A 26,253-nucleotide genomic window follows, 5' to 3' on the forward strand; every position below is an offset into this window, starting at 1 on the left:
GTCTTAATTCTTTTCATCACAACTATATATATCCCTCACTTATATTCATATGTTCATCTTCACTAAGCTTGTCTGGTTGTAGATCTAGAGTCTCTTGAATGACAGCAGTGTCAACATTCCCATGGAGTTATATTTTGGAGTTATATTTTCTTAAAACTCCACTTATATTTGAATCAAATTTCACTTCCTCGCCATTGTCACTTTCTGTGTTTTTGCTGCACTTTCATCTTTCTTGGCCAGTTCCTTCTTTCAGTTATCCATTTTTGTAAGCTGTTGTGTGGGTTTGTCATTGGAAAATAAGAGGCGACACAACGACATGCTTTGCTGTCAGTGTGAGAGCTGAATAGCATGCACAGTGACCGATCACTGACAGACCGCAACAGAGTAACATGATTGGTCACTGATCATCATGGATCTCTTATCTACATACTTATTTTGGACTGAAGAGCTAACAGCCATGTTTGTACTTGATGCAGTTACTCACAGGATAAAGAGTGGTAATTGAAATTTGAACATGTTGTTAGAGACTGGTGTTATTTAACTAAAATACGGTGTCAGAAATTCTTGTATATTGGAACTGTGTAAAGCAAGGACTATCTGTATATAAAACTGAGCAACAAACATAGCAAAAATTATGGAATATAATTAAAGCCCTGCTTAAAGGGAAATTTATAGTCCATGAATATATTAGAAAAAAGATTTTAAAATGATAAGCTAAACCTTTACCTTAGTATGTTAGAATGAAAACAGAGTAAATCCAAATGAAGTAAAAGGAAGGAAATAATAAGAATATGAGGAAAAAATCAATTAAATGGAAATAAAGAAAAGGAGTATCAACAAAAGCATAACTTGGCTCTCTGAAGAGATGAGTAACAGACACACCTTTAGCAAGGGTGCTCAAGAAAAAAAAGAAAAAACAAAAAAATTTAAAAGGTGCATAATAAATGTAGTAGAGATTAAGAAAACCACAGTGTTCTGAACAACATAATACAAATAAATGTGAAAGCTTAGATGAATTGGCCAATTTCCTAGAATAATTGATACATCAAAACTGATAAGAAAACCTGAATAGGCCTATAACCACTAAAGAAATTGAACTGATATATATATGTGTATGTATGTATATATATATATGTGTATATATATATATATTTAATCTTCTCAAATTAAATATGCCAAGTTTAGATGTTTTTCTAGGCAAGTTTTACCAAATGTTTGAGGAAGAGATAATGTCTCTATAACAGTAACTAGTGATTTATTGGAAATATACGAATGGCTCAAAAAATTGAAGGAATTGTTAAATGGCATTAATGAATGACAGGAACCTGGGAAAGTCCAGAACTTTAGAACATTTCCATAGGACTCTGTCCTTGGTTGCCAGTCCCAACTACCATTAACCCCTGTGTGGCCTTCCTCTCTTATTGAAGGTAGATTTGCTCTAGCTGGTAGGGAAGGTATTTCTAGAAGTTCCAGATTTATACCCTATATCAATGGTCTCCAACCTTTTTTGGGCCACAAACCGGTTTAATATCAGAAAATATTTTCACGGACCGGCCTTTAGGATGGGATGGATAAATGTATCACGTGACTGAGACAAGCGTCAGGAGTGAGTCTTAGATGGATGTAACAGAGGGAATCTGGTCATTTTTTAAAAATAAAACATCGTTCAGACTTAAATATAAATAAAATGGAAATAATGTAAGTTATTTATTCTTTCTCTGCAGACCAGTACCAAATGGCCCACAGACCGGTACCGGTCCGCAGCCTGCGGGTTGGGGACCACTGACCTATATCACCAGGACCTTGAGTTAAAAGGCAGTCTTTCTGGTCTACCTATAGCAGAACCATCTTAGAGAAGGACTCTGACCGGGCTTGCATTATGAACCAGTTTCTGAATTAAATAATCAAAGATAGGTCACTCTGGTCAGAACTGTATCATATGCCTATACCTCCATGGCCATGAGGAGAGAAGTTGGTTGTAATGGTAGAGAATAGAGGGAACATCATAGGCAGACAAATAATAACTACTAGAAAGAAAAAGGGAAATTTAACCTCTAGGAATTAACTTTGGGAACAAAGATGGTGAGTTGACCATAATGTGATATAGAGGCCACAGAGAAAATATACAGATTTTCAAGTTGGAAGGTAAGAAATCTATGTGCTACCCTTGAACCTCCTCTCTTATGATTGTATAATATTAGATACACCTCAGTGTAAAATGTGATAGATTAGGTGATATTTAAATTTACTTCCAGCTCTTAACATTTTTTTTTTATATTTATTTTATTGATTTTAGAAAGGGGAAGAAAGAGAGCAGGAAAGAGATGGGAACATCTGTTCCTGTTATGCCCTGACCAGAGATTGAACTGGCAACTGCTGTACTTCAGACAGTGCTCTAACCAACTGAGCTCTCTGGCTAGGGCCACCTCCTAACATCTTATGATTATATTCACCACTCATAGTTCGAGTCTAGTGGAGTGTCTGGCATAGTAGTAGGTTTTCATTAAATATTTGTTAAATGAACAAAATAATAAAAAATGTTTATAGGACTAAGTTAAATGAAACTGGGGGAAAAGCCATTCAGCCTAACATGTGGTTATTGGTGATCTGTTAGAAATGGGCCCCACCCAAGGAACTGAAGTTGATTTTGAGGTTTTAGGCTTTTTATATCTCTTAATGTCTTTTTCTGGTATTTAGTCACAGGTATTCTGATGTTAAGTGTATGAGTAGCCAGAAAGCAAAATGAAATTATGCTGTTACTATTTTTTCAGCCATATGCAGTCCAGGAGCTCAAAGCAGTTGCAGGTGTGATGATTACTGCATCTCATAACCGCAAAGAAGACAATGGATACAAGGTAAACCTTGGACTCCTATTCTTTGCTTATTTACATTGTTCTTATTTTATTTAAATAATAAGTGTCTATGCTGAGGAACAGAGGTAGACATTGGAGACAGGAAGATAAAAGCATTGAGACCAACCCTCAAAGAGTGTGTATCCCTAAGGGCCCTATTACTTTTCAACATGTACTATTATTATCTCTTCATTGGCCTCTTTACTTCTAATACCTTAATGACCTTGATTTCCCTATTCTGTCCGAAATCCATCCTCTCTAAATTTCAGAAATAAAGTCATATTGTATCAAAAACTTGAAGAATGAGTGGGAGTTTGCAGGAAGAGAGCCAGAGGAATGTTACCTTGATGCCACTCTCTTCTCCCTCTAACCTTCTACCAGGACTCCCTATTGGCCACAGGAGCCACTTGATGTGTCAACATCCATGACAGAGAGCAAGATGGAGAAGGGTGAAGAATGTCCCCGTAGGGGCAAACCAAATAGACAGCATAGTATTGAGCCAGTGTTTGGGACTCCTAGGTGATGAGTCCATGATCTTATATTTATTTTTCTTCCTTTGTCCAGAGGTCTCCAGGTACACTGAATTCTGTTTTACTGGAAAAAGTAAGGTTTAATAGTAATCTTAAGATTTTGGCCGCCCTGGCCGGTTGGCTCAGCGGTAGAGCGTCGGCCTAGCGTGCAGAGGACCCGGGTTCGATTCCCGGCCAGGGCACATAGGAGAAGCGCCCATTTGCTTCTCCACCCCTCCGCCGCGCCTTCCTCTCTGTCTCTCTCTTCCCCTCCCGCAGCCAAGGCTCCATTGGAGCAAAGATGGCCCGGTCGCTGGGGATGGCTCTGTGGCCTCTGTCCCAGGCGCTAGAGTGGCTCTGGTCGCAACATGGCGACACCCAGGAGGGTCGCAACATGGCGACGCCCAGGATGGGCAGAGCGTCGCCCCCTGGTGGGCGTGCCGGGTGGATCCCGGTCGGGCGCATGCGGGAGTCTGTCTGACTGTCTCTCCCTGTTTCCAGCTTCAGAAAAATGAAAAAAAAAAAAAAAAAAAAAAATTAAAAAAAAAAAGATTTTGGCCTTGGCCAACTAAGTGGGCAGTATTACCAGTCACAAAGGCAGGGAAGAAGCATGATTAATTCAGTTTTGGATATATTAAGTTTGAGATATTTGGTCAACCAGGTATCAGTGTCCTATATGCAGGTATATATAGATTGATATCTGGGCTGAAGTTATACATTTTGGGGTCACCATATATCTTAGAGCATTTAAGAGTATTTGAAAGCTCTTAACTTGGACAAATAGTCCAGAGACAGCATATAGTAGAAGTAGAAAAACAGGTCCAGAAGGGATCCTGAAAAGTAGAAACCACAGGATGAACCAAAAACAAGAGGCTGATGTGTTCCAAATAGAAATTTTATTTTTAATATCGCTTGGGGGCAAGTGGACTGAGACCTTGAGGTGTCATTCCAAGCTGTGGGAGGGGGCATCAGATATAGGGAATTTGCTAGCATGGGTTCATGCACCTAGGCAAGCTTAGATTAGCATATCAGGGTTCTTGTAACCTTGGTTACTGACTTAATGAGGGGAATTCTGCTGCAGAGACACAAGTTCTTTGATGTAGCACAGACTTGGGTGTCCTTGGTAAATCCTGAAGACAGCCAAGAGGTCAGTCTCCCAGGAACAGCTAGGGGCCTGAATCTGAGCCTGCTTTCACAAACAACTATTGTGATTTAAAGCTCCCCTAATGGTCAGGTTCCTCCCTAATGCAAGCTCTTTTCAGACATTTTTGAGAAGGTAAACTTTTTACTGTATTTCAAAATGAAGGCCAGGCAGCTGTTAGGAGAGAGAATAGCAAGCAAATTAACTCTTATTTTTACAAAATATTTGGGTGAGGGGAATATGAGTTCTACAGGGGCTAATTTAACCCTAACAGATCCCTACAGAATATCAACTTTATGGCAAGGGAGGAAGAAGTGCTAGAGAGAGAAGAAACACTAGAAAAGTTTGGTGTCATAAAATCCAAAAGGATAAGACAGTTGCAAGAAGAGAAAGGCTGGCCCTGGCCGGTTGGCTCAGCGGTAGAGCGTCGGCCTGGCGTGCGGGGGACCCGGGTTCGATTCCCGGCCAGGGCACATAGGAGAAGCGCCCATTTGCTTCTCCACCCCCCCCTTCCTCTCTGTCTCTCTCTTCCCCTCCCTCAGCCAAGGCTCCATTGGAGCAAAGATGGCCCCGGGCGCTGGGGATAGCTCCTTGGCCTCTGCCCCAGGCGCTAGAGTGGCTCTGGTCTCGGCAGAGCGACCCCCTAGAGGGGCAGAGCATCGCCCCCTGGTGGGCAGAGTTGCCCCTGGTGGGCGTGCCAGGTGGATCCCGGTCGGGCGCATGCGGGAGTCTGTCTGACTGTCTCTCCCCGTTTCCAGCTTCAGAAAAATACAAAAAAAAAAAAAAGGAGAAGAGAAAGGCCAACTGTCAAGAGAGCTAAGAACCCAGATCCCCTCTGAGCATCAGACTCCTGTATCCAGCTGTGTACTTGATACCCACTTTTATAATTGAAAAAGTACCAAGTTTTATGGATATTCCATGGTTACTTAGATCATCTTAGGTTTATAGCTACATAAGAGTATGATTGGATACTATGGTATATGCATATTATAATGTCATAATGCCCTATTTTTATTAGAGCCTACTTCTAAAAGAGAAAATAGTACATGATCAATTTGTTGAAGATTGCCTGAATAATCATTGCCATCAGTATACTTTGGTATTTATTAAACTAGTTCCATGTTGACATTTTCTACTCTATTAATTTGTTGTACTTTTTTACAGTCAAGTATCTCTTCTGTAGCTAAGAAAATATCTTGCCAACATTTCATGTATTTATAACTATATTTAACTATTATCTAGGTTTATTGGGAAACAGGTGCTCAGATCACATCTCCTCATGATAAAGAAATTCTAAAATGTATAGAAGAGTGTGTAGAACCCTGGAATGGTTCCTGGAATGATAATTTAGTGGACACCAGCCCACTGAAGAGAGATCCTCTACAGGACATTTGTAGAAGATACATGGAAGATCTGAAAAAGATCTGTTTTCACAGGTATCCCAATAGGAATATAGGATAGTATTACCTTAGAAATAAGATTAACAAATACTGGGAAGAAGTAGAGATAAGAATGTGTTGGTTGCCTGACCTGTGGTGGCGCAGTGGATGAAGCGTCAACCTGGAAATGCTGAGGTTACCGGTTCGAAACCCTGGGCTTGCCTGGTCAAGGCACATATGGGAGTTGATGCTTCCAGCTCCTCTTCCCTTCTCTCTCTCTGTTTCTCTCTCTCCCTGTCTCTCTTCTCTCTAAAAATGAATAAATAAAATTAAAAAAAAAAAAAAAAGAATGTGTTGGCTGTTTATTATATGTAAAATTATAGCTAAATAGTACTGTTCATAGTAGTCAAAAAGTGGAAATAACCTAAATATCCATCAACTGATGAAGAAATAAATAAAATGTGATATATCCATACAATGAAATGTTATTTTATAGTAAAAGGAAATGAAATATTAATGCATACTGAAGCATGATTAAGTTTTGAAAACCTTCTCCTAAGTGAAAGAATAGACAGTTACCAAGGATCACATGTTGTATGATTCCATGTATATGAAATGTCCAGAGTAGGCAAATTTATAGAGTCAAAAACAGAAGTTAGGGAGTGGTGGCTACAGAGTATGCTTCTTTTTGGGGTAATGAGAATGTTCTAAAATTGATTATGATAATGGTTAAAAAACTCTGAATATAGCGAAAGCCATTGAATTGTACACTTTAAATGGATGTATTATATAGTATATTAATTAACTCTTAATAAAGTTGTTAAAAAAGTATAGCTAAATATATGTATTCCCTTTATATCAGATCAGGGAATTTTCTCTCAAATTTTATTTTTCCTTTTCTATTTCCATATTTTCATAACTATTTCATAAATAGCTAACACTATTGCTACAAAGCATCCTGGCTTACTGAGTATATTTTTTCTACTCTACAAAAATAGATTTTAGCTTTTTCTCTAGCTTATTTCAATTCTATCACAAGTAACGACTTTTGTGATTGATGATGATTTTCCTTTTCAGGGAATTAAACTCAAAGACCACCTTGAAATTTGTACATACATCTTTTCATGGAGTCGGACATGACTATGTGCAGTTGGCTTTTCAAGTGTTTGGTTTTAAGCCTCCAATTCCAGTACCAGAACAAAAAGATCCTGATCCAGACTTTTCTACCGTTAAATGCCCAAATCCTGAAGAGGGAGAATCTGTGCTGGTATTTTTTTCTGTATTTAAATTATTATTAGTGTATTAAACTTCATCAGATAGATAGAACTCATTGACATTCAACGATTACTTACAAAAGCAGCAACCACTTTCGTTTACATCTTTTAAATTATATCAAAGCCAAATACTCTGTTTTGTTTGAAATCTCTCTGGTAGATAATCCCTACTTCTAAGCTTACTTTAAATTTAGCTGAAGTATCTTCCTTCTAAAATTCGTATCACTAACATAGTGCTTACATTTAGGAATATTAACATTGAATTTAACATCTTAAATACAATCCAGCTTTTTGGGTCACTGTTTCAGGAACTTTCTCTGAGACTGGCAGAGAAAGAAGATGCCCGGATCGTGGTAGCCACGGATCCTGATGCAGACCGACTGGCAGTGGCAGAACTTCAGGAGAAGTCAGTAGAACCTGTTATTTGATTCAAAGCTTAACTTTTGAAAAATTTTTTTTTTTATTTTAAGGCTAATAGACTTGTTGGAAATAATTTTTTTTTTTTTTTTTTGTATTTTTCTGAAGCTAGAAACGGGAAGAGACAGTCAGTCAGACTCCCGCATGCGCCCAACCGGGATCCACCGGGCACATCCACCAGGGGCGACACTCTGCCCACCAGGGGGCGATGCTCTGCCCCTCCGGGGTGTCGCTCTGTCGCGACCAGAGCCACTCTAGCGCCTGGGGCAGAGGCCAAGGAGCCATCCCCAGCGCCTGGGCCATCTTTGCTCCAATGGAGCCTCGGCTGCGGGAGGGGAAGAGAGAGACAGAGAGGAAGGAGAGGGGGAGGGATGGAGAAGCAGATGGGCGCTTCTCCTGTGTGCCCTGGCCGGGAATCTAACCCAGGACTTCTGCACGCCAGGCCGACACTCTACCACTGAGCCAACCGGCCAGGGCCTGGAAATAATTTTTTAAAAATAAGAAAATAAATCTCCTGAACCCCCGCTATCCAGGGATAACCACCTAGATTGATATTTTAACATTTCCTTTCTATGCTTTTCCTACTCAAATATTTAAGATATATTTGTTTTTTTAAAACTGTGATCAGGCCCTGGCCGGTTGGCTCAGCGGTAGAGCGTCGGCCTAGCGTGCGGAGGACCCGGGTTCAATTCCCGGCCAGGGCACACAGGAGAGGCGCCCATTTGCTTCTCCACCCCTCCGCCGCGCTTTCCTCTCTGTCTCTCTCTTCCCCTCCCGCAGCCAAGGCTCCATTGGAGCAAAGATGGCCCGGGCGCTGGGGATGGCTCTGTGGCCTCTGCCTCAGGCGCTAGAGTGGCTCTGGTTGCAACATGGCGACGCCCAGGATGGGCAGAGCATCGCCCCCTGGTGGGCAGAGCATCGCCCCTGGTGGGCGTACCGGGTGGATCCCGGTCGGGCGCGTGCGGGAGTCTGTCTGACTGTCTCTCCCTGTTTCCAGCTTCAGAAAAATGAAAAAAAAAAAAAAACAAAAAAAAAAACAAAAAACTGTGATCATACTCTACAGGGTGAGGCAAAACTAGGTTTACAGTTGTGAGGATGCAAAACAGTTTTACTCTTGTGTTATTTATTAATGTATTTTCCATACGAATAACTGTAAACCTACTTTGCCATACCCAGCATATTATTTTATATTAATTATATATTATTCACTTAAATATCATACTGTGAGCATTTTTTCCTGTTCTTACATATTGTTTAAATTATTAAATGTTAAAATGGCATAGTATCACAGCAGATTGTTTATCAATATGAACATTTCCTAATCTTGGTCCTTTGAGTCATGTGTATTTTTGCCATTATGATGTTGTGACAACTGCCTTTACATAGAAAGGACATCATATTTTTAACTTTTTTTCATTAAGTAGAATAAAGGTAATGATTTTTCAAAAGACATTGCTACCATTTCTACCCTAAGCATACCCCTCGTCAGTTAGACAAGTAGTAGTAAATGTTTTCTTTAAAATTCCGTGCAATAGTGTTTGAGTTTTCCTATATGAAGGATGATAATCTGTAGGTGTTGGGGGGTCAAGAAATTTTAATGAGAAGTTTAAAGATCTTGACTTGAATTTTTATTCTCTCTACAGCGGTCATTGGAAAGTTTTCACAGGGAATGAGTTGGCAGCTCTGTTTGGATGGTGGATGTTTGATTGCTGGAAGAAAAGTAAATCAAGAAATTCTGATGTGAAGAACATTTATATGTTAGCCACCACCGTCTCTTCCAAAATTTTGAAAGCAATTGCTCTTAAAGAAGGATTTCATTTTGAAGTAAGATTAGATAATATCTGTGTGCTACTTTTCTAAACCTATTTCTATAAATTAAAGCCATCTTCCCACCAAAACTGACTTTTATTAATTTCATTTATAATTCCCACCTTTTCCTAATTTTGTTAACACTTCATCTTTTTGATAGTTTAGACCCTTGAGCCAGCTTCATCCAGTGTGTTCATTTATGAAACTGAGATAAGATGTTATTTAAAAATTGTATGAATGCTTATTATTCCACACAACAATACCTTGTTTTCATACTGGGGAAATCTGTCTCCTGGTGACCTCATCAGTTACGGAAACTCCATTCCAAAACACTGTTGGAGGCTCTTCAAGTTCAGTCTCAAGAACCTTTAGATAGTTTTATAAATTGCAAATTAAGACCCAGTGATTCAGTGGGCAGTGGCACAGTGGATAGAGCATCGGACTAGGATGCAGAGGACCCAGGTTCAAGACCCCGAGGTCACCAGCTTGAGCGTGGACTCATCTGGTTTGAGCAAAGCTCGCCAGCTTGGACCCAAGTTCGTTGGCTTAAGAATGGGGTTACTCGGTCTGCTGAAGGCCCATGGTCAAGGCACATATGAGAAAGCAATCAATGAACAACTAAGGTGTCACAATGAAAAACTAATGATTGATGCTTCTCATCTCTCTCCGTTCCTGTCTATTTGTCCCTATCTATCCCTCTATCTGACTCTCTCTCTGTCCCTGTAAAAAAATTTTTAAAAAAAAGAAGCAATACAGAAATATCTTAAATAACAGTTTTATTGTTTTTTGTCAGGTATTATTAATATTTTCCATTCGTATTTTAAAACTCTTTCTTATAATTTAGTTTCGTTTACCTTTTTTATTCTTTCTTTTGTGTGTGTGGCAGAGACAGAACCAGAGAGAGGGACAGACAGACAGGAAGGGAAAGAGATGAGAAGCATCAATTCTTCATTGCAGTTTCTTAGTTGTTCATTGATTGATTTTTCATATGTGCCTTGACTAGGGGGCTACAGCAGACTGAGTGACCCCTTGCTCAAGCCAGCGACCTTGGGTCCAAGCTGGTGAGCCTTGCTCAAACCCGATGAGCTCGCACTCAAGCTGGTGACCTTGTGGTCTTGAACCTGGGTCCTCTGCGTCCCAGTTCAACGCTCTATCCACTACACCACCACCTGGTCAGGCTATTGTTCTTATTTAAGTATTACGTGCATGAAATAATAAACTACCTTTCAGTATATTGTTTTTTTATATTTAAAACAGTCATTAGGGCAGAGAACTGGTTGTTAAATTATTTGAATCCCACCACTGCTCTAAACCAATTCGAGTCTATAAAGGAAACAATAACTCATCAAATGAAAAGTCCTCAAATCTAATTCCCAAAGAAGGACTTGGTGTTACAGTAAGGAACACTTGGTTCAAGCATGTGTTGTGATAATATTGAAAGTGCATCATTAAAACACTTTATGACCTTTGATTACTCAAGGGAACTAAATCAGAACCTTCATAAATACTCTTATATTAGTGCTTGTAATACAGCTGAAAGGGCAGTTTCTGAGGGGCAGTGTGATTGAATCGTGCCTCTCTCTCTTACATGCAGCATAATCTGGGGCAGGTTTACTGAACCTCTGAACCTACTTTAGCAACAGAGTTTTGTGAACATTAAAAAAGATAATGATGCAAAGCACTTGTTACACTGTTTGAAAAATAGTAAATTGTCCTAACATGCAATTTTGTGACTATATGATTACCATTTGTAAATATTGGATTATATTTGGTGTAAATCACCTATTTCTGTACTTGATAAATTGTAGGTCATCAGTCGTGGAGTGTATGTATCCATATACTTTATGATTATATTGTTATCATTGTAGATATCTTTGCGGACCATAAACCATAATGGGAGATCACCAAAGAGAGTATTATGTTGTGTATTTAATGACAGCCTTTTCTCTAATGTATTTATGAGAGAGTCACTTAACAAGAGTGGCCTCCTCTGTATTTCAGGAAACATTACCAGGTTTTAAATGGATTGGAAGTAGGATAAAAGACCTCCTGGAAAATGGGAAAGAAGTCCTTTTTGCATTTGAAGAGTCTATTGGTATGTAGTCAATCTTAAAATCTTTTAAATTTGAATGAGGGCATTTATTTTTAATGTAGTAACTGTATAAAGAGGAATTTTTGCCTTCTGGTGTTGTATTCTGAGTTGTGGTAAATACCACAGAGCATTCAGAAATGTGTAGATGCATTTCTCATCAGAAAAAAAAAGGACCCTTAAGGTCCCCTAAATACCTTTAGTATCATTAGGTTTCATTTATGACTAGGCCTTAAATTCATTGGTTCTTCTGAAGAAATGTAAAACTATTGAAATTGTTATAGGCTTAAGTTTTCCTCTTTTTTAAAGATGTGTTTAATTCTCAGGTTTTCTGTGTGGAACCGCAGTTTTAGATAAAGATGGAGTGAGTGCAGCCGTTGTGGTTGCTGAGATGGCGTCTTACCTGGAAACCATGAATATAACATTGAAGCAGCAACTGACAAAGGTTTATGAAGAGTAAGCCCTGCTATTAAGAATTTCACACTGTATGGCCAGTAGTCACTGCCATCGTGGCCATTCACATGCAGGTTCTCATTAGATTCAGACAGACGGTAAAGAAACAGTGGAGCCAAAGAATGGTGGTTCCTTTATTAAAGTCTCACACCAGCCGATGAGCAACACACACAGGGAAAACACTTCCCTCTGGTTCCACAACCAGGAGAATCGTCTCCGGTTCCTCCTCACTAGAATCAAAGGCCTCACTAGTCTCAGCAGAGCTCACAAAAGCCCCTCACCTCTGGTTCCCCATCTGCATATCTTCTCCCTTCTCTCTGCACAAACTCTGCAAACATGGCTTCTCTCTCCTTCCCCTCCTGCTCTCTCAAAACTTTCTGGCACTAAAATCTCTCCTCCAGCAAACATTAGCAAGACAATGGCCCTTCCCAAGCAGGAAGGTAATTTGCAATTTCACAGATCACATATACCTGGCACTGCCCAGTGCCAGTTTTTAACACTAAATGTGAGCAAACTCAAAAATACAAATTTTACAAACTCATTTGCCCAACATACATGCTGATTTTTTTTTTGTCTTTCAGCTAAGTTTGCTTTCGAGCAATAGTCAATTCTTTTTTGAAAAGTACTGAAATGCCTGAATTCATGACTATCACTTTCTAGATGATAATAATATAATTGGCTTATCTTTAATATCTACTTTTCTAAAGAGTTATCTGAAATCTGATTTTAACACTTCAAATCTTTGTGCAGGTATGGTTATCATATTTCAAAAACTTCGTATTTCTTGTGTTATGATCCCATTACCATCAAAAGTATATTTGAAAGGCTCCGCAATTTTGATTCTATAAAAGAATATCCAAAATTTTGTGGGACATTTGCTATATTGCACATACGGGACGTTACCACTGGATATGACAGCAGCCAGCCTAATAAGAAATCAGTGAGTACCTTTAAAAAAAACGTTTTTAATAGTTTGTAATAATTCATACTAGGGCAAAATAGAGAAGTTCAAGCATATTAATTTCTTGAAGCTAGGATCCATTGTTTTTCTCCAGAGCTGTTTAAGTCTACTAATGGGTTCTCTGACTCCGTCTTGTTACTCTCCAGCTAGGTGCTACCCTCTGGGGGAAGAGAGGTGAGAAAAAGGGGAACAGCAGACAGAAGGAAAAAGTTGGGAGGGAGAATGTGTGATGATGCTGTGTAAATAACATTGAAAATAAAGTCTAAAAGCCTATAATTTCAAAGGTACACGTCTTTCTAGTTGTAGTCTCCCTCCTCCAACTTGATTTGCTATACCTCCAGCCAAACAGAACAACTTATTGATAGTTTCTTACATATTACATTTTTTTAATTTCTGTTTTTGCACAAGCTATTTTCTCTGTCTACCTTTTCTTCCTGCTGTTGCAGGCCCACACTTGAGCCGTTCTTCAAGACTTCAGGCAGATGTCTCCCTCCACATACCCTCCAGGTCCCCACAGACACCTTTCTCCTGAGCTTTTATTACATATTGTGCCTTCCTCTTGTCATTCATCACTTTCTATCTTATGTTATGGATCTTATGACAGATCCATTTGTGATACACCTTTATGCCTCTCAAAGGTCCTGCCTATATGATAGGTGCTCAAGAAGTATTTAATTTTTTTTTAATTTTTCTGAAGTGAGAAGCTGGGAGGCAGACAGACAGACTCCCACATGCGCCTGACTGGGATCTACCCAGCATGCCCACCAGGGGCTAATGCTTTGCTCATCTGGGGTGTTGCTTTGTTGCAACTGGAGCCATTCTAGTTCCTGAGGTGGAGGCCATGGAGCCATCCTCAGTGCCCAGGCCAACTTTGCTCCAATGGAGCCTTGGCTGCAGGAGGGGAAGAGAGATAAAGAGAAAGTAGAGGGGGAAGGGTGGAGAAGCAGATGAGTGCTTCTCCTATATGCTCTGGCTGGGAATCAAACCCGAGTCATCCACACGCCAGGCCAATGCTCTACCACTGAGCCTACTGACCAGGGCCTCAAGAAGTAGTTAAATGCCATGGATTGCTGATCACATTTAGTTATTGTTGCTATTATTATTATTAGCCCAAATTTTCATTTATAATATTCTAATGTTGACTCAAGATTCTAGGGTCATGGTATATTTGGAGAAATCTGTAGCCTGTTGTGGAAAATACTACCTGCATTCCTTTGTGTACATTCAACCAGTCAACAAATATTGGTTCACAGTCATCGGTATTCTGTGCATATGCACATATGTGTATATCTGTTTTTGTGTCTTTGTAAACTACTTGAAGAAAATAACCGATTTTTTTGCTTCTTTTTATTTTCTGTTGTTGCTGTGCTTAAAGTAGTTCTTGTGTTATGTTTTTTTTCTCCCTCTTAACTCCCTTTAAAGCATATACTATATTTGTTATTCAAAGGGCTTTTCTATCTGTTCTTCACTGATGCTTATGATAATTTTGTAAGGCGGGTAGTATAGATATAGTTAATCCCTTAAGGGTCATATGATAAGTGTTGAAGACTTCCTGAGTTCTTTTTTCTGCACACTTCAGACTGACATTCATCTGTGTATTCAACAGGCATTTATCAAAGTCCTTCTGTGCTACAGGCACAGGCACACTGGGGAGGCAGCAATGACAGAGGCACTGTTTCTACACTCAAGAGTCCAGTGGGGAAATGAACAAGCAAACAGTGATTACTTTGCAAAGTGATGAGTGCTACCAGGGGGTCATTGGGTGCCATGGAAGAGCATGGGAAGGGCCCTTACTCAGATCATGGAAGACTTTCTGAAGAACTAGTGTGAGCCGAGTTCTAGAGGAGGGATAGGAGCTGACTTCCAAATGGAGGAGGAACAGAAGTTGTTTCAGGCAAAGGGAGCAGCAAGTTCTAGGTCTAGATGAGAAGGCATCTTTTCCTTTAAGGAACCACAAGTTCTCTATAGTGTGGGGTGCAGGGAGGACTGGCATGTGTGCTGAGTGGTTTAGAGAGGGGCAAACCCAGGCAGGAAGATCAGTTAGTATGCTGTCTTAGTAAATGAGATGAGAGGAGGTGGGAGCCTGAACTTAATACAGTGGCAGCACTGATGGAGAGAATTGGACAAAGGTGAAGTAAATAAAGGATGGAAAAGACAGGACTTGCCAGTTGATATTCTGTGAGTGAGAAGGGGGAGAGGAAGGTCTCCATCTCACGGAGAGGACCAGGCTCAGGACACCCAAGGAAAGGCACCACTGTCAACCCCTGTGTCCTCACACAGCCCCACAGCTCCCTGGAGAAGCCCTCACAGACTGATGTGTGGTCTCGGAAGAGTACCGGTGTTAATCCATGTACTTACTCTCTGTAAAGCTTCGTTTCTTTTTTTCTTTAGTTTTTAGGTTAAAAATATTAAAAAAAAAAATTTCACCCCAGTGAATCCCAGATATGTGCACTCTGCTTGGTGGTTATTAAGAAAATATGAAAGTGCTTTAAAATTATAAAGCACTTTGCAAATGTAGAAGCAGTTTAGATTTTGATACAGATAGACCTGGCTTCAAATTCGTGCTCTGCTGATGACCTTGAGCAGGTCGTTCCCTCTGTTAGAGCCTTGCCTGTAAATTGGCAGTAATGTTTACTTTGCAGGCTTATTGTTGAGGCCCAGAGAGCATGTGTGTAAGGTTCATAACCCCATGCCTGTACTAGTATAAGTGTTCAGTAAGTGGAATATTTGTGAATTATGTTTGCAATCTTGTTTTGTATTTTATGAGTCTTTTAAAAATTTTTGTTCTTAATGATGGTAAAGAACACAAAACATTAACCATTTTTAAGCATACAGTTCAGTAGTGTTGACTACGTTCACATTGTTATACAGAACTTTTTCACGTTCCTAAACTGAAACTATACCCATGAAACAACTCCCCATTTATCCCTTCCCCAGCCCTTGTTAACCACCCTTCTACTCTGTTTCTGTGAATTTGGCTACTTTAGATACCTCATGTAAGTGGAATATATTTTACAGTTCTTGAAAGTGAAAAAGTACCACGTGTAATTAAGCTGTTACACTTGTGCACAGGTGCTGCCTGTGAGTAAAAACAGCCAGATGATTACATTTACCTTTCAAAATGGCTGTGTTGCCACTCTTCGGACAAGTGGGACAGAGCCAAAGATCAAGTATTATGCAGAGATGTGCGCATCACCTGACCAGAGGTGAGAATTGACTTTTTAAATGTATATGTAAAAGTTTTAGTGATCTATAATTCATATACCAAAGAGTTCAACCATTAAACTGTATGTCATTGGTTTTTAGTGTATTCAGAGTTGTGCAAACATCCCTACAATCAATTTTAGAACATTTTCATCACATCAGAAGGAACCCCTATACCCAGTAGCAGTCACTTCCCATTCCCCTCACTGCCAGCCCTAAGCAACCACCAATCAACTACCTGCTTTTATAGATTTGCTGCTTATTCTGAACATTTCATAGGCATGGAATTGTACAATATGTAGTCATTTGTGACTGGCATTTTTTTACTTAGCATAATGTTTTCAAGGTTCATCCATGTTGTAGCATGAATCAGCACTTTATTCCTTTTTTTAAAAAATTGTTGGCCCTGGATGGGTGGCTCAAACAGATAACAGCATTGTCCTGGCATGCTGGGGTTGTGGGTTCAATACTTGGTCAGGGCACATATGTTAAGCAATCAATGAGTGTACAACTAAATGGAACAAGTAAGTGAAACAATGAGTTGATGCTTTCCTCTCTCCTTATCTCTCAATGGAAAAAACATTTTTGACTGTTTTCATGACCCAGTAATATGCCATTGTATGGATATAATACATTTGTTATCCATTTTATCAGATGATGGACATTGGAGTTATTTCCACATTTGGTTGTTAGGAATAATGGTGCTACAAACGTTTGTATACAAGTTTCTGTGTGGAGATATGTTTTCATTTCAGGTATTTATCTAGGGGTAGAATTGCTGGGTCATAGGATAATTCTATATTTAACCTTTTGAGGAACAGCCAGACAATTTTCCAAAGCAACTGTACCATTTGGAATTGAGTTTTAAAATTTTAGTGAATTTATGTTCCTAGAGAGGCTGGCTCTCTAAACTTAAATGATGAATATTAAGAAATTATCAACAAATAATTTGTTATCACCAGATATTCATTTTCCACATCTAATATGATTTGACTTAATCTGCCCAACTTATTTCCTTTTAAGAATATGTGAATAAATAACTTTAATAAAAATATCCAGGCCCTGGCCAGTTGGCTCAGTGGTAGAGCGTCAGCCTGGCGTGCAGAAGTCCCGGATTCGATTCCCGGCCAGGGCACACAGGAGAAGCGCCCATCTGCTTCTCTACCCCTCCCCCTCTCCTTCCTCTCTGTCTCTCTTACCCTCCCGCAGCCAAGGCTCCATTGGAGCAAAGATGGCCCGGGCGCTGGGGATGGCTCCGTGACCTCTGCCTCAGGCGCTAGAATGGCTCTGGTCATGACAGAGCGATGCCCTGGATGGGCAGAGCATCGCCCCCTGGTGGGTGTGCTGGGTGGATCCCGGTCAGGTGCATGCGGGAGTCTGTCTGACCGTCTCCCAGTTTCCAGCTTCGGAAAAGTACAAAAAAAAAATATCCAAAGGCTATTTAAACTTATTAAAAATAAAATACCTGGCCCTTGCTGGTTGGCTCAGTGGTAGAGCATCGGCCTGGCGTGCAGGAGTCCCAGGTTCAATTCCTGGCCAGGGCACTCAGAAGAAGCGCCCATCTGCTTCTCCACCCCTCCCCCTCTCCTTCCTCTCTGTCTCTCTCTTCCCCTCCTACAGCCAAGGCTCCATTGGAGCAAAGTTGACCTGGGTGCTGAGGATGGCTCCGTGGCCTCTGCCTCAGGCACTAGAATGGCTCTGGTTGCAACAGAGCAATGCCCTGGTGGGCATGCCAGGGGGATCCTGGTCGGGTGCATGCGGGAGTCTGTCTGACTGCCTCCCCATTTCCAACTTAAGAAAAATAAATAAATAAAATAAAATAATATACCTCCTAAGTGGTATCATAGATCATTACTTTGGGGGGGGAAGATTTTTCTGAAATTGCCTCTGAGGTACATTATTTTGTACCTAAATCTTTGCATTTCCTTTGAGGATAAGAAAAGAGCAGAGTTTAAAGTAAACCAAATTGGGTCATGCTGTATGAAGGATGATGATGAAAGTAATAAAAACTGGTTTGTTAGGTAGCTTGTAAAATAGCTGAAAAGGGGGCTTTTCTGGAAATGTTTTTGGGCGACAGCAGCTCTTCAGGTGATGACTTTGAAGGTCATGCTTGTAAGTGTATATTTTTTAAACATCTCATTCCTTTAGTCACACTTTCTTCTGCTACTTGAAAGACATGTCATGTCATCCCATAATATTTCTATAGGATATTCTTCAAAGTATTTCAGGATACCATTTTCTCTTAATACCTGGTATTGGTGTTCTAAGCCACTGAGTTGCCTCACCCAGGAGAAATCTTTAGATCTATTATAACTCCTCCATGTGTCATCTCGCAAGGATCTCCTCATGTAATTCAAGTTCAGTTTGTGGTATTTCTTTGTGTGTGATTTTGTTTACCAGTTGTATAATCAATCATTCCATCAGGTGTATGCTGTGTGTGTCTGTGTGTGACAGAGATAGAGAAACAGAGAGAGGGACAAATAGGGACAGACAGGAAGGGAGGAAGATAAGAAGCATCAACTCTTCATTGTGGCACCTTAGTTGTTCATCGATTGCTTTCTCATATGTGCGTTGACAGGGGGTGGGAAGGCTATAGCAGAGCAAGTGACCCCTTGCTCAAGCCAGCAACCTTGGGCTCAAGCTAGTGAACTTTGCTAAAGTGCTCAAGCTGTCAACCTCGGGGTTTTAAACCTGGGTACTCCAACTCCCAGTCCGATGCTCTATTCACTGTGCCACTGCCTGGTCAGGCAGGTGTATACCTTTTTAAGAAGTTATAACAATTAAAAATTTAAGGCTATGAAAATCAAGAATTTTAAAACTCTTAATCTTTTTCCTCAGTGACATTGCCTTACTAGAAGAGGAGTTGAAGAAACTCATTGAAGCTTTGATTGAGAATTTTCTTGAGCCCAGTAAAAATGGACTGATTTGGCGTTCTGTCTAGTGGATATGGGTACATCATTACTGTGTGCTGGGATATGGGACAGGACAACCAAGAACTCCACGCATTGAACTCGTGTTAGTGTTCTCATCTGGCCAATTAGCTTTTGCTTTTTCTTTTTGGTTGGTTGACTAAACAAACTGTATAACTTTGAAATGAAATGGTCTAGGGAAAAATAATTCAAATTTTCTCATAACCTTGAACAAAAGTCATCTCATTAAAAGTATTATATGTAGTAACATCATTCTTTAACAGAAGTAAAACAGTGCAAAAGTGAGTTTCTTCTTAAAGTGTGGTTAAGTACACTTAGTTCCATATTCTTGTAATTATGTATAGCATGGGTTTTTTTGTTTTAATAATTTTATTTTTAATGGGGCAACATCAATAAATCAGGATACATATATTCAAAGATAACAAGTCCAGGTTATCTTGTCGTTCACTTATGTTGCATACCCATCACCCAAAGTCAGATTGTCCTCTGGTTTTTTTAAGGCAGATAAATGTTATATAATTGTAAAGTAAAAAAATTATTTCATAAAATTGACAAGAAAACAGCACTAGTCTCAGAATACTGTGGAAGTGTTATTGTTACAGTATAGGTATTGCCTTGCAAATTAGAGTATTTGAAATAGGATATTTAGCTTTTCTAGCATAGAACAGATATTATGAATGTGGTTCCAGCTCTTCTGTTTCAGGTGCTGTTGCTGCAGTGTAATATTTATCTTAAGTATTTAAAATTCCAATGTTTTCTGAACATAAAACAATAGTGGCAACACTCCAAGAGGCTTTGTTCTTGTCAAATTTCTCAGGGTATAGTATGAATTGAAACAGTGTTCCTGCATTGAATATAATTCAATCAGTTCATTTTTCAGGCAGGTAAGGAAAATCTTCCAAATTATATAGGTGCTTTCTCTATATATTAAATAGGTTTTCTGACTTCAAAATCTTATGAATGTATATAAAAATCTTAATGAAAGCAGGCTCAGTGTAACTGTAGTTAAGCATCTTCATGTTAGAATTAAGTGTCAGTTATCACAGCCTCTGACTTAAAGAAAAAAAATCTGAACTGAGAAAGGAGCTCTGAATTTATTTTAGAATCTAACTTTTGAATTACATTTTTATAAGGAGATTTATTCCTTTATCAGATGAAGTAATGTTAGTTTTACTAAGAAATTAAACATTCAGATTTTAGGTATTATGAAACACTAAAACTATCTGTTTTGAAACTAAAGTTCCGTTTAGCCTAACATCTTGCTGGCTCCTGTGGAATTTCTGATCACAAGAATAACTAACTTTTCTAATGTAGAAATAAAATTAGAAAGTCACTGGTTGATTCTGTAGTCTAAAAAAGACAATGGGGAAGCTCTGTTTAATCTTCTTAAAATATATCCTGTCATATGTAGCTCATAGCTGAGAGGGTAACAATAACAAGGCCTTGGGTATAATCATCTAAACAAATTACCTGCGAAAGATAACTAGTATTAACGAATGTGTTTCCTTTAAAAAATGGTGATATAAAATTTGAACTGATTAGAATATTTATTAAATCATGATTTGGTTTGTTGTAGCTATTAGCTAACATTTGGTTGAACTCATATAATCCGAATATAATTTTTAAATTATTGTATTGCCACTATTGTTAATTTGTTCCTTTCTTATTTTCTTATAGCTGGATCTTGTATGACTATAGATAGTAGACAGCTAGGTAAATGTAGAGCATCATATTTCTAAATAAGTTTGTTTTCAAAGGCTTTGCACTGAAGAAGAAATGTATAGAATTTTTTTTTTGCTTTAATGCTTTTAGGAATGTAGACTGTAATTTAGGAAATGGCCTATATTCTACAAAGTGGTATATGAAATGCTGTATATATGGAAAATATGTATATTTGGTTTCAGTGTTGATTTTTCATTGAAGAACAAAGTGGAGCTAAAATGATACAATAGCCCATTTATAATCCCTAAAGCCTTGTTATGATTATCATTCTGTTATAAAGAGAACAGTTTTATTTGAATGCTTTAATATAATACAACATTTATTCACCTTAATGAAGGTGAAAAGTTATTAAAGCTTGGGCTCTTATCTCAAAAATTTACATATCCAAAGTTAAAATTAACAAAAATTTTGCAAGTGTTCCCAAAGTGTATGTAGATTGAGGGAATTATTTGATTCTAGCCAAGGTGTCGAGTCTGTCTGAGTGTGATATTTCACATGAACTTTGACATAGTGGGTGTACACTTGCATGACTGGATAAATTCAGTAGCCCAGGCCAACCAGAAGAGACGGAATGCTGGCCAGTAGGTCTCCGCCTTGGGGTCTGCATTGTTGATCTTTTTCTTTGTGAGCAATATCATGGAAGTGAGTGCATTCTCACTGAGTGTGCAGATCAAAACTTGGATTTTCTAGAGCCCTGGGGAAAAGGAAAGAATCTGTGGAGCAAGATTAAAGCATAGGCTGGAAATAAACAGTATAAATAAGCAAATAATAGAAAGGTCAATAAGGAGGCATAGGAAATGCTTTTTGACAAGGGCAAATTTATCACCCTAAAAATAGGGAAAACCAACAGTGGGCAAGTTGTTTACCTGTGTTTAATTGTAGCGATTATGAGTGAATAGTGAACCTTCTGCTTTCTTTTCTTAGTGACCACTAAAGAGGCCAAGTTTTAAGACATGAGAAAACATATCCCTCTTACTGGTTCAGTTTCCGAGAGGATGTCTCTCAGGATCACATAGGAACAGGGAAAGGACGTAGCAGAAATAAAAAGAAACACAGACTTGAAAATAAGATCTCTGAGAAAAATTTAAAAATTACAGTCATTTAACTCTGGAAAGGAGAAAGCTGTTGAGATAGTTTAATAAATCTTAAGTTGAGTCTTACTGAACATCTTAAACTAAGAAGTAATGTGGCAAACTGTTCTCCATCTCCAGCAAAGATAAAACAGTAGGGAATAAGGATTTTTTTTAAAAGACAACATAAATAGTTTAAGATTTAAAAACTTGGATAAAATCATTATGAAGCCTTCTATTTGAATTTTTTTTTATTTTTAAGAGAATAAAAAAATTAAATATTAAGGAATTTACTAAATGGCTTTTACAGGTTCCTTCTAAATCTTTTTTTTTTTAACTCAGGTTGGAACAAAGATATCATAAAGAGCACTGAAAGTAACATTTGAATTTCACTCCGTGTCTGTAAGAATTTAGCTCATAAGAGTTTTTTTTCTTATGTTGAGTAGTAGATGCATGAGTGCAGTGAATAAAGACTTGCTTAGATGTTATTTTTACTTTAATCTGGCAAATTAAGTGAGACTTGAACAAACACAGTTTTGTTCATCTTAAAGAATGTGTAGCATTATAGGATATTGAAGGGATTTATTTTAAGTATAGAGTACTGTTATTTGGATGTAGTAACTTCAGCAGAGAGTTTCTAAGAGATTGAATTCTTTGGAATATATTTATATAGAAAATAGAATTCCTGTTTCTTAAGCAGATTGCTTCTGGAATTGATGTTACAAAGATATTAGCTGGAGTTTAGTGGAGAAATTGTTCTGTGAGCTGCTATTATTGGTATTTCTTTCAGATCTTTGCCATTATTGCTTGTGATGCTTGAAAAATCCAAATTCTGGTTAGATAAATTTAGTTTTATGCCTTTTTTTCTCTACCTCCTTCTTTCCCTGGGTGCCCTCCCACATTTTGTTACTGTGAAGTGCTATTGCCCTATTACCTCACTGATAAGAAATTTTAACTATGTTACCTTCAGAATGCTTTAAACTTATTCATAAACTAAGTTGGTTTATGGAATTTTGGGTATTTTGTTATTGTGAGAATAAGACATTGTAAGAAATGGTTTTAAATCTATTTCATAACTTTTTGTGGTTTGTCTGGATACTATATGTTAAGTTATTATGGCCTTTTACAATTCACTTATTTTCTGAAATTGCTCTAGAAATAAATGAGGGAAGAGTCATACTAACCAAAATGAACGGTCACTTAATCTAGCATTTTACTTTTTGTTTACTTTAGGCATCATCCAAAGCACAAAACTTGAGGACATATTTTTTTATGTGTGTATTTGTGCCTCAAAGTATCATACCATAAACCATAAGGAGTCTAAATAGAAAGAAGAGAGAATCATTGTCTCAGTTCATGACATGACTTTAGTTCTAGTTGGAAACAAAGTTAGTGTTGACCATTGGTTACTTTATTAAAATACTCATCATACTGTTATATTCGTTAAGCCATGTTTTCTTTTTATTAATTAAAGACGATGTACTTAAAAAAGAGAACATACAAGAATAAGTAAAGCAACCAGGATAAAGGCAGAGGGACATGGCTGAAGTTTGCTTCTCACATTTTACCACCAGTGTGGCCCTAAAGCAGTGTGTGTGTGTAGGGGGGGGGGGGGTGTTAAGAGCAAAATCAGAAGCAGCCTACCACTCTTGAAATTTCATGTCCTGTGTTAAAAATGTATGTGAATTTTGCTTTCTCCATGATAAAACTGTTGATTGATGTAAAAATGATTCCTTCAACCTTCACTAAAACAGGTGTTGCCCGAAAGGAGCCCATGTGTATCATGTGGCCTCGTGGTTTTCTCCCCAAACCCCTTCAGCTGCTGCATATCCCTGGACATACACATGCTGGCTCTGGGGTGAGAAATATAAACATAGACCGTGTCTAGGATATTTCCTGCTTTCTAGTAGCCGACCTTTGAAAGTATATATTAATGCCAAGTCAAACTGACCTTGAAACAGTTCTATTACCCACGAACCTTATAATATAGTCAGAGGTATTGGCCAGCCTGTTCTCTTTGCTTTATTGGCATTCCTTGACGAAGGTCCTTTGTGACTATCAGCTTCCTGTATTATTTTTCATAGCCACACCCCCTAGTACCATACCTGTTTTAGAGTGCTTAATTGGTGATAATAGTACTTAAGGGATTTTATTTTTAAAAAGCAAATAATTTAAGAAGTAATCAAAAATATTAATTTTCTAATTCAGCTTTTAAAACAACACTCATTATTGAAATTTATAATAAGTAATGTTTATTAAGCATACACATCCTTAAATACTCAGTTTCTTTAGAGAAAGCAGAGTATTTTCCTATTTGGAAATTGTGTATAACGCCTAATATTTTACACGCAAAGCAAGGCATTGCCCAAGAAGGCTAAGAAAGTGTCTATGCAGACTTAATATCACTAGTATAAGAGCCAGTTTGAGCCTGCTAGTGCTGCCTTCCAAGTGAGTCACAACTAATTTGATACTGTTTGGTATAGTTTTGTTCAATGTTATGATTCAGCATATATCTTACAAGAGCCACTCAAGCAAGAGTCTGTATATATATGGTGAGCCTTCTTGTTATAGGCTAAGATCAACTCTGTATACATCACTGAAATGCCAGATAAAATGTGTGCAATTAAGAATGAATTCTTTTTCTGATTGTGTAGCAGTAGTTCAACATTGTGCCCTTGTTTCAATAGTTTCTGTCAATATCTTCCCATTTTTCTTTAAGAAAACCCCAGAGTGTATCATTAACATTGCCTGTGAGAATTTGCACTTTAAGTATTTTTTGTGTGGATTTCTTGTGGTTTCAGCCAAATGAAGTGTTATCAGTAATAAACAGGTCTCTTCATAAGCATGAGTTTCTGTGTAATTTTTATATCTTAGATACTGTATAGTTCATAAAGTTTGCTATCTAAACTGAATATCTTTTTGAAATATATGTGTGATATACCCTAGAATCTACTTTGAGCCTAAAAAATATTCTAGCTCATTATTCAATAAATATTTCTTGATTGGTTCATCAGAAGTCCCAGAAGAAAGAGTAAAGATTAACATGCTGTCTGTCTTATTTTTCTCTTTCTTTCAGTTGAGTTAATTTGTCCATGTTAGCATCTGCTAACATAATATTGTTGTTCATAGCACATAAACAAGTGAACAAATAAATTTAAATAGTATTATCTCTCTCCATGATCTTCATGAGTGTAGATTTTCTACTATTTTAATATTATCTACAACAGTGCATGTAATGTGCCCACTAAATATTGAATGGATTCATGTTTCTGCCTGCAGAAGAAAAACACTAAATTCTTGATTCTGCACATCTACAGAGTCACACATGATGAGTAACATACAGTAGTGATAGCACCAGCTTTAGAGATATGTAAACCCGTTAACCTGTTGTCCCAGCATTACCTGCTTCTTGCTGCCTCAGGGTTATCTCCACCCACATCCTGCTGAAATCTTAAATTCAGCATTTTTTCCTACATTTTCTTTCTTTTATTTATTTATTTTTGTATTTTGTATTTTTCCAAAGTGAGAAGCAGGGAGACAGAAAGACTCCCACATGCGCCCGACCAGGTTCTACCTGGCATGCCCACTAGGGGGCGATGCTCTGCCTATCTAGGACGTTGCTCTGTTGCAACCAGTGCCATTCTAGTGCCTGAGGCAGAGGCCATGGAGCCATCCTCAGCACCCGGGCAAACTTTGCTCCAGTGGAGCCCTGGCTGCAGGAGGAGAAGAGATAGACAGAAAGAAAAGAGAGGAGGAAGGGTAGAAAGGCAAATGTGTGCCTTTCCTGTGTGCCCTGGCCGGGAATTGAACCCAGGACTTCCACACGCCAGGCCAATGCCCTACCACTGAGCCAACTGGCCAGGGCTACATTTTCTTAGTGGCTCTGTATTCTCCTGGTTGAAACCTCCAAGTCACCTGTGTGATTTCTCCTGTCCCTGGATGTGTGCTATGAGACAAGTTCTTTAACAGCCTCGGATGATAAGGGCAAAGCCACGGGCCTGAGGCCCATCTAAATGGATCAGAGAGCCTGACCTGTGGTGGCGCAGTGGATAGAGTGTCAACCTGGAATGCTGAGGTCCCCAGTTCGAGACCCTGGGCTTGCCCGGTCGGGGCACATGTGGGAGTTGAGGCTTCTCTCTCTCTCTCTTGCTCTCTCTTTCCTCTCTAAAATGAATAAATAAAATCTTTAAAAAAAATAAAAAATAAAAAATAAATGGATCAGAGAGCCAACTCAACCATTTTAGATGATAACATAGAAATGTTATCATCCCCAAAGGAGAAGAGTTGATGTATGTGTAAATAAAGATGTCTTGGAGGAGAGATTATAATAAAATTTTTTTATTCACCATTCTTCCTCCCTGTCCTCTGTAAATTAGCACTTCCTCATTTCTTTTAGTGGTGGGATCATTTTTCTTTATTTCCCTCTTTACCTCTGGTTCTGAT

General features: G+C 38.6%; 1 protein-coding gene across 1 annotated transcript in view; it reads left to right on the forward strand.

The window, feature by feature from the left end:
• Positions 1–24,652, forward strand: part of PGM2L1 (phosphoglucomutase 2 like 1) — a 59,638-nt gene extending 34,986 nt beyond the window's left edge. Inside the window, exons 5-14 of the mRNA XM_066250183.1 lie at positions 2,772–2,855; positions 5,745–5,938; positions 6,959–7,148; positions 7,464–7,561; positions 9,216–9,396; positions 11,383–11,476; positions 11,797–11,926; positions 12,674–12,863; positions 15,957–16,090; positions 18,927–24,652. Of these exons, the coding sequence (XP_066106280.1) occupies positions 2,772–2,855; positions 5,745–5,938; positions 6,959–7,148; positions 7,464–7,561; positions 9,216–9,396; positions 11,383–11,476; positions 11,797–11,926; positions 12,674–12,863; positions 15,957–16,090; positions 18,927–19,029 (1,398 nt within the window). The 3' untranslated portion in view covers positions 19,030–24,652. The remainder of the gene's footprint in view (positions 1–2,771; positions 2,856–5,744; positions 5,939–6,958; positions 7,149–7,463; positions 7,562–9,215; positions 9,397–11,382; positions 11,477–11,796; positions 11,927–12,673; positions 12,864–15,956; positions 16,091–18,926) is intronic.
• Positions 24,653–26,253: the final 1,601 nt, after the last annotated feature.

This window comes from Saccopteryx bilineata, chromosome 1 (genome assembly GCF_036850765.1).
Source record: "Saccopteryx bilineata isolate mSacBil1 chromosome 1, mSacBil1_pri_phased_curated, whole genome shotgun sequence".
Classification (NCBI taxonomy): domain Eukaryota; kingdom Metazoa; phylum Chordata; class Mammalia; order Chiroptera; family Emballonuridae; genus Saccopteryx; species Saccopteryx bilineata.